This window comes from Crocuta crocuta, unplaced genomic scaffold (assembly GCF_008692635.1).
Source record: "Crocuta crocuta isolate KB4526 unplaced genomic scaffold, BGI_CrCroc_1.0 scaffold339, whole genome shotgun sequence".
Classification (NCBI taxonomy): domain Eukaryota; kingdom Metazoa; phylum Chordata; class Mammalia; order Carnivora; family Hyaenidae; genus Crocuta; species Crocuta crocuta.
This window is the reverse complement of record NW_027530357.1, coordinates 499,772-515,180: the sequence shown is the minus strand read 5'-3', so window position 1 is coordinate 515,180 and position 15,409 is coordinate 499,772. Positions and strand designations below refer to the sequence as shown.

Genomic DNA, 15,409 nt, shown 5'->3' with positions numbered 1-15,409 from the left:
ACGTTAGAAGGTGGTAACAAGGACAAGCAGAACCGGGTGAAAGGAACCAGGTTCTAATTGTTGGTTAGAGGGGAAGGGGAGGGGGCACCTGGGTGGCTCAGTTGGTGAAGTGTCCTACTTTGGCCCAGGTCATGAGCTCATGGCTCTTCATTTCAAGCCCTGCATCATGATCTCACAGCTCTGTGTGAGCCCTGGGTTAGGCTCTGTGCTGACAGCTCAGAGCCTGGAGCCTGTTTTGGATTCTGTGTCTCCCTCTCTCTCTCTGCCCCTCCTTCACTTGTGCTTTGTCTCTTTCAAAAATAAATAAACATTAAAAAAAGAAAGAAAAAAAAAGAAGGGGAGGTGAGAGAGAGCCATGCAGTGATCCGTGGGGAGAGCATTCTAGCGAGAGTGAGGAGCAGTGCAAAGGCCCTGAGGTGGCCAGCGTGACAGCAACATGGGAGACAGAATGAGGGGAGAACCTTGGCTTCCCCCCTCAGGGAGACGGGGCTTCTGTGCGCTGACTTCAGTTTTAAATCCTGATGTCTAAACGTGCTGGTTTTCCAGACATAATCCTAACTGTGTTATTACTTCAACTTGAAAATTAGGTGTTTGGTGGGTCATTCGGTTAATTTGGTGAAATGTTATTTCTGTGTACTTGTATCTGTATTTATGTGTATTGTGTTCATGATGAGGGAAGACAGTAAACCTATTCTCTCTTTTAGATATAAAGTCATGAAGAACTGGGGTGTCATCGGGGGGATTGCTGCTGCTCTTGCCGCGGGAATCTATGTGATTTGGGGTCCCATTACAGAAAGAAAGAAGCGTAGAAAAGGTAAGAATGAGGGCATTGCATCCTAGTCTGTGGACTTGACCCCAGCCCTTACTGTCCCAAAACAGTACAAAAAAGGGAGGGTTTTTTTTATTTCGTTGTTCTCATCTATCTTCAGTTTCTGAACAGGACTTTCTTTTAAACAGAAGTTCATCTTTTTTATTTTTTTATTTTATTTTATTTTTTTTTTTAATTTATTTCTGAGAGAGAGTGAGCGTAAGCAGGAGAGGGTCAGAGAGAGAGGGAGACACAGAATCAGAAGCAGGCTCCAGGCTCTGAGCTGTCAGCACAGAGCCCGATGTGGGGCTTGAACACACGAACCGTGAGATCATGACCTGAGCCAAAGTTGGGCACTTAACCAACTGAGCCACCCAGGCGCCCCAGAAGTTCATCTTAATGACTCATTATCATAGACCCTGTAGTGAAAAGATTTCTGTGTCACCCCCTCTAAAGTCTTGAGTTTGAGACATGCTTGTGATGAACAAGTTCATGTGGCTGTTCCCCTTATCACGGCCCTTGCGCTGCTCAGTGTGTGACGCTTTTGTGGGCTCACTGACCAGCTGCTAGTCATGGGTAAACGTTCCAAATTCGTGTCTTTAATGCAAAATTCTCTTTCCTTATTGAAAAAAAAACACTCCCTTTTGAAAATGCTATCTTCATTATGTTGATTAAAAGTCAGCAAACAAAAAAGGGATAGATGTAGTGAAGTGTTGATCATTGTGAAATCTGGGGCTGCTTCTGATGAGAGTTCTTTATATCCCCTCTTCTTCTGCGCACGTTTGCAAACTTATATTTAAAAAAAAGGGTCTTTTAAAAAAGTGTCAGCCGAAGAGGGAAGCAGGTCCGGCTTTGTTGATGTCTCTGCAGAAAGACTGATTACAGTTGCCCTGGTGCTGTCTTTCCCACTGATTCTAAGAACAAAATCATTGTCTTGGAGAGCAACAAGCAAGCAATTGTTTTCTTCTGAGAAACGTTGCTTTCTTATCAAAGGAGAGAAAGAAGGGGAGACAGAGAGAGATGTGGCCACTCAGTGTTTCTGTACACTCGACATTACCCAACGGTGCCAGACACTGTGGTGGCCTGCAGACGTGCCGCGTGACGGGGGGGTGGGGGTGGGGCTCCTTCTGTCACTCACAGGCTCCCGGAGGAGCCGGACTAGGGCCGGGCCTCGGCACGGAGAGAAGGCCTGGCCCCCCGATGTCTGTGGACAAGCACTTGGTGAGGTTGGGATTTCAAATTCCAGGCCACGGAGCAGAAAGTCTGGCTCCCTGAACGGGAGAGACAAAAAGAACTGGTCCAACGTGATGTGCTTTCCTCTTCCTCCCCCGACTTTTTCAGGGCTGGTGCCCGGCCTGGTCAACCTGGGGAACACCTGCTTCATGAACTCGCTGCTGCAGGGCTTGTCTGCCTGCCCCGCCTTCATCAAGTGGCTGGAGGAGTTCACCACCCAGTACACCCGGGACCAGCAGGAGCCCCCCGCACACCAGTATCTATCCTTAACCCTGCTGCACCTCCTCAAAGGTATTGAGCTGGGAACTTAACAGGGATTGTGCGCCTCTTGAAATTTAAAGGGATTGTGCGCCCAGATGACAGGCAAAGGGTTAAGAGCCTTTGTGTGAAAAAAGATCACACAGATCATTAATGGCAAAAGCAAAACAAGGAGGGTCCAGTAGATTCAAACAGCTTTTTTTTTTTTTTTAATTAAAGATGTAACCATTTATTTTAAATATTGTCAGTTTGTTAATAGCCTTTTTAGGGAAGAAAACAAATCCACTGCCCTTTAAGCATTTTGATTGTAAGAGGTACTCTGGTTTATTAAAGTTGGAAGAAAAGAAGTGTTTTAGCCTAAGAAATAAGGTAATTTACAAAAGAAATAGTACAGATTGTACTTGGGTAGATACACAGCGTATCTAACAGATGCTCAAATATTCACCTTGGCCATTATCAGAGAAATATGAATAACATACTGGTGGGGTTATCGTGGTTTTGCTTGTCAGCAGAGACTGAAAAACGAATCTGCGGTGCTGATGGATGACACGTTCAAACATGCTGGCAGTGGCGTGATGTAGGGCAAACTTTCTGGAAGGTGGCTTGGAACCGCACGGCGATGGCTTGCAAAATCTTCACTACCATTTGCCCTGGTAATTCTGTCGGCCGTGAGCTGCACTAGCCTGAAACGGAGTTCTAAGAACAAACTGGTTTAGGAATGGCGAGCGTGGGGAGTCACATGTGTGCAGCTTTGGTAAAGGCTTTAAGAATGCGCCGATCCAAGTTCTTTTCTAAGCCAGCTTTCTTTTTTTTTTTAATTCTTTTTTTAATGTTTTTATTTATTTCTGAGAGAGAGAGAGAGTGTGAGCAGGGGAGGGTCAGAGAGAGAGGGAGACACAGAATCTAAAGCAGGCTCTAGGCTCTGAGCTGTCAGCAGAGAGCCCGAGGTGGGGCTTGAACCCAGGAACTGTGAGATCATGACATGAGCCAAAGTCGGACGCTTAACTGACTGAGCCACCCAGGCGCCCCTGCATCATCTTTATGAAATTTTGTATTGTATGTAATGTTTTTTAATTTGGGAGAGGCATAGATGATAATACTAAGTTTAAAAGATCAGTGTTCAAAATATGATGTAATTTGACTTCAGCAAAGCAGAACTTTCCACAGATAAAGGCTGGACAGGCCACACTGGTCTTATATGATTGATAGTCTGGGAACATTAAGACAAAACAAAAACAACCATATTTCTAAAGCCTTCAGCAGTAAGCACCTATTACTCTCACAGCCAGGAAGAAATTGGATTTTAAAAAGCAGTCGGCTCACTGTTGCTTCACTGGGGTGTTGTCCCTGGTGAGCCCAGCCTGACCCAGAAAGCGAGCTCTACTCTTCTGTATAACAGGCAGTTTGAAAATAATTTCTTCCAGCGGTAAAAAATTAAATCGTTACGTACGGCCACAGCTCCCTTTGTCATTGCCCCAATCCTGTTCTCCTCCTTTCTTCGCAGAGTAAAACATAAGTGTATCCTTCCAGACTGTTTTCTATGCATTTAAATATGTTTTTAAGTACCCACAAAAGTAATGTATAGTTTTATGTTTTTTCATAACCAAATAGTATAATGCGTATTGGAGAACTGTCCGTGTGCCTACGTATAGCTTTACCTCCTTCATTTCTTTTCTCTTTTTGTGAGTTTATTGGTCTTACATCTTCTGTGGCTTGTTTGCTGATTTCCATTTCCCTGGGGTTTTTTTTTTTTTTTTGGTAATAAAAGTTTTTTTTTCATTTATTCATTTTGAGAAAGAGAGATCTGGGAAGGGACAGAGAGAGAGAATCCCAAGTAGGCTCTGCCCTAGCAGTGTGGAGCCCAATGTGGGGCTCAAACCTGCAAACTGTGAGATCATTACTGGAGACCAAATCAAGGTGGACGCTTAACTGACCGAGCCACCCAGGCACCCCTTTGTTGCCCAGTTTTTAAAAATTGTGGCAAGATATGCATGGCATAAAATGTACCAGCTGAACCACGTTCAGGGGCACGCTTGTGCAGCACCGTGTGCATTCACATTGCCGTGCAGCCACCCCCATCTTCACACCAGACCTTTCCCATCGTCCCCTTAAGTGGTGAGTTCCCATTCGCCTGTCCCCATACACTGAAACCACTGTTCTACTCCCTGTGACTTCGACCCTGCATCTCATACAAAATTTGCCCATGTGTCTGGCTTGTTTCACTCGGCATCATGTCCTTGAGGTTCACCCCTATTGTGGCACATGTCAGAATGCTCCACTGTATGCCCGTACCACATTTTGTTTATCCGCTCACAAGTCAGGGGGCATTTGGGTGATTTCCATCTCTGGCTCTTGTGAATGATACTGCCGTGAACGTGATGTACGAATATCTACTCGTGTCCCTGCTTTCGTCCTTTTGGTTGTGCAGCTGCACATGGGGTTGTGGGACCAAATGGTAGTTCTGTTTCATTTTGGGGGGAAGTCGCTCTACTGTTTTCCATAGCAGCCGTGCCAGTCTGCATTCACACCCACAGGTGTGCAGAGGGTCCCGGTGTGGCCTCGCCAACACTTGTTACTGTCTGTCTGCTTGATAGAAGCCATGATGGGGGTGACGTGATTGCTCACTGTGGTGGTTTGTTTGTTTGTTTGTTTATTCATTTATTTATTTATTTATTTCTGAGAGAGAGGCAGTGTGAGCAGGGGAGGATCAGAGAGAGAGGGAGACACAGAATCCAAAGCAGACTCCAGGCTCTGAGCTAGCTGTCAGCACAGCCTGATGTGGAGCTCGAACCCATGAACCGTGAGATCATGACCTGAGCTGAAGTCGGACGCTTAACTGACTGAGCCACCCAGGTGCCCCAGTGGTTTTTTTTTTTTTTTTTTTTAATTTCTGAGAGAGAGAAACAGCGTGAGCAGGGGAGGGTCAGAGAGAGAGGGAGACACAGAATCTGACACAGGGCTCCAGTCTCTGAGCTGTCAGCACAGAGCCTGACGCAGGGCTCAAACCCACGACCATGAGATCATGACCTGAGCCAAAGTTGGATGTTTAACCGACTGAGCCACCAACGTGCCCCACTGTGGTTTTAAAGGTTGGCATTTCTCTACTGATGAGCGATGTTGTGCATAAATTTTCATGTGTTTCTGGCCATTTGGATAGTTGTTTTGTTTGTTTTATAAATGGCTATTCAAGTCCCTTGTCCGTTTTTGAATTGGGTTGTCTGTGCTTTTGCTGCTGTTGAGTTTTGGGAGCTTTTAATACATTCTGGACATCAGTCCCTCATCAGATATGTGGTTTGCAAACTTCATTCGCTCTCACAAATGTGCTGTATCCAGAACGTCAGGATCAGCTTCCGGTGCCATGTTGTGGTAGGCAGGCCACAGGGAATGCTCTTGTGTCTGTCCCTGGTGCCCACGGGCCTGTTTGCCTGCAGTGGATCTTGAGAAAGTCAGACTGCTGGCACGTGAATCGTAGGACCGGAAACTTAGTAGATATTGCCAAATCACCTCACAGGATTTTAAGCAAGATTAGGCTAAAGGAGACATGAGAATTTTCCTTAGAGGAAAAAGCTACCCCACAGGCTGCCTGAGGGGCGTATGGGGAAGGAGGTGTGGCTTCAGTTCTAGTGGGCGTCCTTTGTTCCGGAGGGTAAAGGGGTGACACCGGGGTGTGTCTGCACTGCTAAGACGAGCCTTGAGCCTCGGGACTCAGCACTGGCTCCCCGGTGCTGCTTCTCCACAGGCTACCGCCCCCAAAGTCCCCACCACGTTCAGGCTCCTCAGTCAGAGCCTCAGGTATTCGAAGGACTGGCTCCAGTTCACCGGCTGCAAATCAAAGAGAAGAAGCAGGCTGGCCTCAGTGATCTGGACTTAGCTGACCTCGGGGACTGCCTGCAGGTGGCAGCCCCCGTGTTGTCATCCCCACACTCTGGCAGCCCTGGGCCAGTGACGTGTGCGACGGAAGGGGGCTGTCAGGCTCAGGAACCTGCGAACTCTGGCCCGTGGGTCAAATCTGCCCTTCTGCCTATTTTTGTAGATAAAGTTTTATTCAAACAGCCATGCCCACTTACTTGCGGTCTGGCCGCCTCGGTGCCACAGCAGCAGAGTTGAGCAGTTGCTGCAGAGCCTGCTGTCGGGCCCCCTACGGAGAAAGCTGGCCAACGCTGATCTGGCTGTAATTACAGTATAAGCTCGTGGGCCCGTCACACGTTCGTCTTTGTTAGGCTCGGTCCTACGTGTGACTGAGAAGTGAACTACTCAGCAGACCCTTTCAGGCTGCCACGTAGGGCTTGTCCCGTGATACCCAGAAACTCCGGTGCAGACAGATTCAAGTGAAGGCCCCGTGGCCCTGGAGAGAGTCCTGTGTGGGGGAGTTAAGCACTGTGTGCGGGTTGGACTAGATGAAGGCTTAAGCAGCCTCCCACCCTCAGAGTTGGGAGTTAAAATCATTTCATTCAGTAGGACTCGTGCAACGATTCATTTTGATGATGATGATTCAAATAGCCGAAATCAGTTCCTTCATTTAAATGCTACAGCCTCATGATAGATTACATTCGTGCGGCAAAATGCAGTGCCTAACAGCCCTCTATGCATTGGTTGAGGCTGCACAGAGGAATAATGAAAGAACCACAATCCAAGGGGGATTTTACAGTGAGATGCCTAATTAGCGTTGATCCGTTGTACAACAAACCAGGGCAGGCTTCCTGGCTTGTTGTCAGGCTGATGAATGCACTAACTGCGTCACCTTTCTGGCTTCCAGCTCTGTCCTGCCAAGAAGTTACCGATGATGAGGTCTTAGACGCAAGCTGCTTGCTGGATGTCCTGAGAATGTACAGATGGCAGATCTCCTCATTTGAAGAACAGGTGAACACCCCACCCCGCCCACGACCCCGCCGGGGCCTGAGCTCGCACTGATGGCTGGAAACTAGCCTCGTTGCTAAGGCATGAAGCGTAAATGCCGGTATTGCCCTTGCACTTGACTGGCCTGAGTGCACGATTCTGTGGCGTTCTAGCCTCGCCTTAGCATCCTGGGACCAGATCATGAGCCTTGTTCCCATTCTCGTGATCAGAGAAGAAACACAGCGGTTTTGTGTGTGTGTGTGTGTGTGTGTGTGTGTGTGTGTGTGTGTGTTTTACCCAGCGGGCGGAAAGGTCAGCAGGATAGGGCAGAGACACACCGTCAGCAAAGAGCGAGCCTCTTTTTTGTTCTGGAGTGACTTTGCGTGTCATTGGGTGCTAGGGCCACCTGGGTCTTCAAGAGTGAGATGGGTGGCTTTACCTTTCAGGATTAGAGGTTCAGGTGAGACCCTTTTTTGAACCACACCCTCATTTAAAAAAAAATCCAGTTTTAGAGGCTAGATGAATTGAAGTGGCCCCAGACCTTGAGCATCTGTCCTATGCGACCCCAGGGCCTTATTCCAGCCACTCGTACCCCTTTCCCACAACTGCAGGGTCACTGTCTCTTTCGGTCCTGACCCCACCCCATCCCCTTGGGTGATGCGCTGGTACACCCTCCCCGGCCACCTGTCCATGGCGGTCTGGGGACCAGCTTTGTGTGGGCTTCTTGTGCCTACCATCTAGACAGTGGACCTGAGAAATGGGAGACACCCTTTGGGTCCCCGAGGGGAGGGACGGGAGTGAAATGCATTTAAAAACGCTGAAGGGGCTCCTGGGTGGCTCAGTTGGTTAAGCATCTGACTTCGGCTCAGGTCATGATCTCACAGTTTGTGGGTTTGAGCCCTGCATCAGGCTCTGTGCTTACAGCTCAGAGCCTGGAGCCTGCTTCAGATTCTGTGTCTCCTCTCTCCGACCCTCCCCTACTCAAGCTGTTTCTCTCTCTGTCTCAAAAATAAATAAAACATTAAAAAAAAAAACCACGCTGAAAAGTGCAGTGGGAAGGCTTCCCAGCCCCCCTTGTTTTTAAAGACTGCCTCTGTCTCCAGTTCTGTCCAAAGCTGCGCAGGCGTTACTTTGTAAACCGGATGTTGATGGTTCTACTTTCTTGGGATTCATCTCGAATCCCTTGTGCGTTGAAATGTTTTTCCATTTAGAAAATTCTTACTAATTCCTCCTCTGGTAACTGGCACGGCTTAGCTGCATTTTCCTCTCTCTAGTCCAAGAGAATGACAGCGAATCTGTCCCAAGGACATCAGATACCTTTTCTAAGTCCTGCTTGTCTGTCAAGGTCCCACTGAAAGTCCCAGTTACTCCTTGGCTGTGTTTCTAACAGCTTCAGCCCGTAGCTGTCCCTGAGCCACGTGGTGCAGTCATGTGTGTAGGAAGGAGGCACACATGGCAGCCCGCCGGCCTCTCGCTCTCTGGAGGCAGCCGAGCTACTGGCCCAGGGCCCGTCCGCGTCTCCGTGGTTCTGACCTAGTCAAGCAGTGGCAGACTCGTACCATGGACCACTTTTCGGGGTCCAGGGCTGGAGCTGTGGCGCATGTACTGGGCCAGGTGCTTGCCTCCTTTGAGTCCTCTGATTTAATCCTGACAACACCCCTGTCAGGACTCACTGTCATTGTCCCCATCTTGCAGACGAGAACACTGAGGTTCAGAGGAGCAAAGTGACTTGCCCAAAGTCACACAGCTATCTGAGTGGCGGAGCCAGGATCCGAGCCCACCTGGTGCTAAAGCACGCACCGAAGCCCCACCCTCGACTGCGATACTGTCCCTTCTTGAGGCCACACAGCTCCGTGGCTCGCCGAGACAGGGCTGCGTCTCACTGCATCCTGTCCTGAGACCTTTCTCCCTGGCGAACCCCTGCTGCAGCTTCAGGGCTTGGCCCAGACACCTTGTTTGTGAGCCACCTGGGAAGAGCTGGGCCCCTTCAGGCCGGGGCACTGTCACTAATTAGCAGCCCGGCTGCCGCATCCACTCCAGGTTGTGCGGCCTCCAAGGACCTTGCCTTATTTAGCTCTGTCTCCATCACTGCCATCCGTAGCCTAGGAGGGGCTTCCTTTATATATGCAACAAATATTTATTTTTAATTTGCTTCCATGTTAGCTGGCATACGGTACAGTAAGGATTGCAGGAGTAGATTCCTGTGGGTCGTCCCCTGCAGCAAACACCTACTGTACGCCTGCCTCGGGCAGGGCCCGTGGGGGCGGGGAGGGGGGTGTAGCGCAAATGTGGCTTGCAGTGGACTGTATAGAGGTCATTTCAAGATGTGCCAACCAGAAGATAAGCGTGCTGATGTGACAGTGACAGTGTGAGTGTCTGGGGCCTGGAGCTGGCGGGGAGACAAAAGGGGGGGGCAGGGGGACTCCTTCAGGTAGGGAAGGCTCTTCCGGAGACCCGAGATTGTTGCTGAGACCTGAAGTCTGGAGAGAAGTGAGTCCTTTGACGAGCTGGGTGCAGAGTGCCCCAGACAGGACCACGCAGGGCGAAAGGGTCCGGAGGNGGGGGTGGGGGGGGAGGGGGGAGGCAGACGGTGGCCGGGAGCGAGTTGTGCTGGGCCCCGGGTGCCCTGGGCCGGAGTTGGGTTTCTACTCGGTGTGCGGTCGGGGGCCACTGGTGGCTTTGTACAGCACCTGCTGTGACCTGGTTTACGTGTGAACGGGACATGCTGGACCCAGGGGCCGGAGTGCGGCCCAGGGAGCAGAGAAGGAAGTGGAGAGGCCGTTACAGACATCTGGGCCGGGGGTGGCCTGCCTCGGGGGCAGGGAGGCAGAGTCCTCTGGGATTTGGGGTGTGTGTCGGGTAGAGGACGCTGCTGCCCTGGCTTGGGGGGGGAGGGTTGAGTCAGGGAGAGCCCTCGAGGGAGGGTCTCCTCGAGCAGGTGCCTTTTCAGCAGGGGGCCCTGTGTGAAGATGTGGGCCGGCTGCTCAGGCGGGAGCGCCAAGGACAGGCCTGAGATGGGGAAAGAGGAAGGAAATTGTGACCCGGGCTACAGCGTGGACGGGCCTCGAGGACATTGTGCTGAGTGCAGTAAGCTGGTCACAGAAGGATAAATACTGTGTGATTCCTTGTGTGGGTTTTCGAAAGTGGCCAGATTCTTAGAGACCAAGAATGGAATGGTGGCCCAGGCCCAGGGAGGGAGGGGCAGGGAGCCGGTGTTTGATGGGGACAGAATTTCAGTTAGAGAAGCTGGGAGAGTTCAGAGGATGGGCCATGCTGACCGTGACACAAGGTACTTAACCCTACAGAAATGTACACTTCAAAATGGTTAAAGCGGTAACTTTTATGTAATGTGTATATTTTACCATAATAACAAAAAAAGTAGGCAGAGCAGAGGTCAGGGCCATGTTGACAAAGCTGAGACAGGCTGAGAGACGGTGGTGAGAAGGCAGCCCCGCGCCCCGAGCTTGCTTTCCCTCTCTCCCCTTGAGCCCCTTAGTTGAGGGCCTTTACTGTGAAAGTGTCTGGGATGTAAGTCAGTGGGTTGAACCTTGGGAAGGTGGAAGGCAAATCCTGCCCCATTAGCTGCAGGTGCACCTAGTGGGGTTCTGATGCGGCCCCACCTCCTCGGGCCTCTCTGAAGCTGCTTTGGCCTTGACAGGATGCCCACGAGTTATTCCACGTCATTACCTCGTCGCTGGAAGATGAGCGGGACCGGCAGCCCCGAGTCACACATTTGTTTGACGTGCATTCCCTGGAGGTGAGCCATTCACACTTACAATACGTGTGTGTGGTTCGTGCAGATTTAATAGGTATAGGAAACACAAGGGTCATCTTTGTACCACTTTAAAGTCAAAAGTAGGTCTCAGGGCGCCTGGGTGGCTCAGTCGGTTAAGCATCCAGCTCTTGATACTGGCTCAGGTCATGATGTCACAGTTGTGGGATCGAGCCCTGCGTTGGGCTCTGCGCTGGGCCTGGAGCCTGCTTGGGGCTCTCCGTCTCCCTCTGCCCCTCCCCTTGTACATGCACATGCTCTCTGTCAAAAAAAAGTCTTAATAAAAATCACGAGTGGGAGAGGGGCTGGGGGATTGTCTTAAGCTGTAAACTTTACAATTGGTGACTTTGGTTAGGGTATCAATGCTCTTTAAAATGATTCATTACTGCGATTCATGTTGGCTTTGAGAAGAAAAGGTATCCCCCCCACCCCCCCCAACATCTAATCTAGGGAATGAGGAGGCATAGGAACGCTTAACGAATCCTTATTTTCCTGGAACATTATAAATATTAGGGAGTTGATAAAAGTTAACTAGTAAGGGGGTGGGAGAGAATATTCCAGAGGGAGGAAATGTGTTTTGATTGCATTTGATGACTAGGCACCGTCGCCAAGCAGAGAGGATCATCAGGGCTGCTTTTAGGATCTCTTGTTAAAAGTCGGGTCTGAGTGGTGCCACCAGCAGAGAAGCTGTGGGAGCAGAGGGTGAGGGTGGTAAAGGGACTGCAGCGGGGTCTTCAGTCTCTCTTCTTTTTTCTTTTTTCCCTACAGCAGCAGCCAGAGATAACTCCTAAACAGATAACGTGCCGCACGAGAGGTGATCATTCCCCTTGAACTGTAACGCAGCAGATGGGTACTTTTGAGATGTGATGGTGATTTGTTGTTGAAGAAAAATAGTTTTTTTTTTTTTTCTGGTGACCTCCAGCCCAGCGTGAACTGTGTGTATTCGCAAAGGAGCTTGTGTTATACAGACAGCTTTACGTTGCTCCCTTGGACTGTCTTGACTTGTTCCCTCATACCAGGGCCATGCTCGGTTTCCAGCTCCGAACAAAAGTAGTGGACTTATTTCCACCTCAATCAGGGGTTTCCTTTATACCTTCTTGACTTGATCTTATTCGAGGAACTTAATAAAGCTGAACCTGTCATATCCGCAGCAACGATCACAGTCCTCCTCAGAAGGAAACTGTTTTCTTCAGACCTAAGCTTAAGGGGAAAAAAAAGACACACTGATTCCTTTGTGCGTATGAAATCGATGATCATGGGGCTATTGGAGTGATAATTGTCTCCATTTCCAGCAAAAGGAGGCTCACAGAGATGAGGTGACTTCCCGGGTCACAGAGCTAATGAGAAGCAAAGCCAGGACCCAGCCCAGGGTTGCCAGAGTCTAGGGTGTGTGTTTCTGACCAGAACACCATGCTGTTTATTCNAAATTTAAAAAAAAAAATTTTTGAAAAAAAAAAAAAAAAAAAAAAAAAAAACCCAGTTTTTCAGAACTTATTCTGAAGATTTTCAGAAGCTTATCTCACTTTCTGGGATGTTCACTTGTGGTATCCATCTTTGGACTTCTCAAACATTTTAAAGCGAATGTTTGTGAAAATACAGTATTCAACACAAATTCCTTTTTTAAACATGGCCATACCCATTATACGGAAACCACACTTAAGGACCTGTGTAAATTCTCCTGTGAAAGGGAACGGGTTGGTTTTCTGATGGAAGTCGGTAAGGAAAGCTATTCCAGTTTACTTCCCAGGAACATTTTTTTTTCTAAAGTGGGAGTTTCTGCCATGTACTGAAAAGGAGGGTGAGTTTTGAGGTTGGTGCCAAAGGGCTAGAGGTGGCCTATCAAACATGTTCTGTGTTCCAGGGTCGCCTCACCCCACGTCCAATCACTGGAAATCCCAGCATCCGTTCCATGGAAGACTTACGAGCAACATGGTCTGCAAGCACTGTGAGCACCAGGTAACTGCGGCGCAGTGCTTGATACTTTCTAGCGTGGGTTTTGCAAGTTAGGATCCGTGAAGCATCTGGAGAGTGTGGACTGACATTGGCATATGGTGTTTGTCATCGCCTGGGTTCCTCACACTTAGTGGACTGACTGCCTCCCTTTGGTCAGGGGCAACCTGTCATTTGACCCTCGGGTGGTATGTCCTGTACTAACAGCCGCAGACCCATTGTGGATTGGCAGGAATTCAAGTCTCAAGGTTGGGTCTATACTGATGGTAGTCACAATAGATTCTCATTTGGGATGTTTTTGTCTTTGTTTTGCTTTGATGTTTTAAAATAACTTTTTATTTGGAAAATTTCCGACATAAATACATAGAGAAATGCGTAATTCTCACCTTGATCCATTTTAGAATATTTTCATCCCCCCACCGAAAACCACCTGTACCATTAGCAGTTAGTCTCTATTCCCCCCCCACTTGTGCCCCCTGGTGACCACTGACCTACTTCTGTCTCTGTTGCTTTGCCTCTTCTGGACATTTCATGTACAGGGAGCCATACAGTATGTGGTCCTTCATGACTAGCTTCTTTCACTCAGCATCATGTTTTCCTTTTATTCTCTTAATATGGTGAGTTGCAGTGATGGATTTTTCTAACGTTAAACCAGGCCTGTGTTTCTGGAATAAATCCTGCTTTATTGTGATATATTCTCTACATATGTTACTGGACTTGATTTGCTAATATTATCTAAAGGAGATTAGTGTCTATGTTCACTAGGAATATTGGTCTCAGGGTCTTCTTGTGATGTCTTCTGTCAGGTTTTGTGAGGATTACACTACACTTATCAAATAAGCTGCGAAGTGTTCCTTCTTCCTCGGTTTCCTGAAGGACTTCGGTTAAGCTTGGTATTGTTTCTTCCTTAAATATTTGCTAGGATTATCTGGGTCTTTTTTTCTTTCTTTACTTTTATTTTTGCAGAATTTCTTGTGAGACTTTGCTGTAAAGTATATACACGTGGGCTATTATGAGGAGTTGACTCTTCCTGTCCTGATAAAGTGTCCCTTTTTATCTCCTTGTCTTGGAGTCTGTTTTGTCCGGTTAGTTTCTAACTAGTGTTTCTTAGGATATCTCCTTCTGTTCTCTAATTATCTATCTATTTATCTATCTATCCTCTTATTTTTACCTAATTTTTGTCTTTGTATTTAAAGTGTGGCTTTTGTAGACAGCATATAACTGGGTTTAGTTTGACAATTTGCCTTTTGATTAGTGTGTTTAGTCCATTTACATTTAAACCTAAGTATTTATGTGGTTGGACTTAAGTCTGCTGGTTTACCATTTGTTTACTATTTGTCTCATATAATAACTTTTTTGTTCCTCTACGCCTCCTTTCCTGCTTTCCTTTGGGTTATTTGAGTACTTCTGAGTATTCCATTGAATTTCTCTGTTGGCTTTTAGCTCTACTTTTTTACATTGGGGTGTGTGTCTGTGTGTGTGTGCGCACCTGCGCGCAATTACATCATGCAATTTTCATGCATCCATGGTCTATTTAGAGTTCATATACTCCACGTAAAATACAGGAAACTTAGAAAAGTAAAGTTCCATTACCCCATTTTTTGTAGTATTTTTGTCATATATATTACATCTGCGTATTCTAAACTCCACAATGTCATAATTTTTGCTTTAAGCAGTTTATGTGTTTAATTAAAAGAAGTTTTTGAAAAAAGGTTTTCTGTTACCATTTTCAGTGTTCTTTGGTCCTTTCTGTAGACCCAGGTCCATCTGGTGGTTTTCCCCATTGGCCTAAAAAGATTCCTTCAATCTTACAAGTTTATTGGCAACAAATTCATTTGGTTTTCATTTACATGAAAATGCTTCCGTTTTGCCTTTTTCTTTTCTTTTCGAGAATAGTTTTGTTGGATACAGATTTGGCGTTGCTGTTGGTTTGGTTTGGTTTGATTGGATTGGATTCATTTGCTTTTCTGACTGAAGTAATTTGGCCCATCCGTTTCCAGCCATGGTGGCTCATTAGGAAATGGATAACCACGAAAAGTCATTTCAGTGTGTGGAAGGGAAGACCAGCCGGGCGGAGCACATGGGGACTGCTTGGTGTCCCTTCCAGCACGTGACAACCCTGTGTCCAGATGCCTTCCACAGTTTGACTTGCTGTCTCACGACGCCAGGGAAAGGAAGGGAAAGGGGAATGTCTAGGTGAAGAGTAGTAGGGGAAATAAGCCTTCAAGGAGGCTTCGCCGTGGCGCCTCTCCGTGCCTTGCTGATGAGCTCTAAAAAGCACATTACCGGGGCGCGCCTGGGTGGCTCAGGTCATGATCTCGCAGTTCGTGCGTTCCGGCCCCGCATCAGGCTCACTGCTGTGAGTGCAGAGCCTGCGTCGGAGCTTCTGTCCCCCTCTCTCTCTACCCCCCTCCTACACCCTCTCTCTCAAAAAGAAACAAACATTAAAAAAAAAAAGGAAAGAAAACGCATTACTTCTTGAGCAACCTAGCAGGGACAGAAGGAGCCTCACAACCTGTGGCTGGTGAATTTCTCGTAATTGTTCTAGATAA

At 48.0% G+C, this 15,409-nt stretch overlaps 1 protein-coding gene across 3 annotated transcripts in view; it reads left to right on the top strand.

Annotated features, from left to right (window-relative positions):
* The first annotated feature begins 708 nt into the window (after nucleotides 1-708).
* Nucleotides 709-15,409, top strand: part of USP30 (ubiquitin specific peptidase 30) — a 22,825-nt gene continuing 8,124 nt past the window's right edge. For 2 of the 3 annotated variants that reach the window (XM_077765960.1, XM_077765958.1), the window contains exons 1-6: nucleotides 709-814; nucleotides 2,150-2,332; nucleotides 7,056-7,159; nucleotides 10,794-10,892; nucleotides 11,676-11,721; nucleotides 12,769-12,863. In XM_077765960.1, coding sequence (XP_077622086.1) covers nucleotides 715-814; nucleotides 2,150-2,332; nucleotides 7,056-7,159; nucleotides 10,794-10,892; nucleotides 11,676-11,721; nucleotides 12,769-12,863 — 627 coding nt within the window. In that variant the 5' untranslated portion in view covers nucleotides 709-714. The remainder of the gene's footprint in view (nucleotides 815-2,149; nucleotides 2,333-7,055; nucleotides 7,160-10,793; nucleotides 10,893-11,675; nucleotides 11,722-12,768; nucleotides 12,864-15,409) is intronic. The other variant, XM_077765959.1, reaches the window with a different exon arrangement.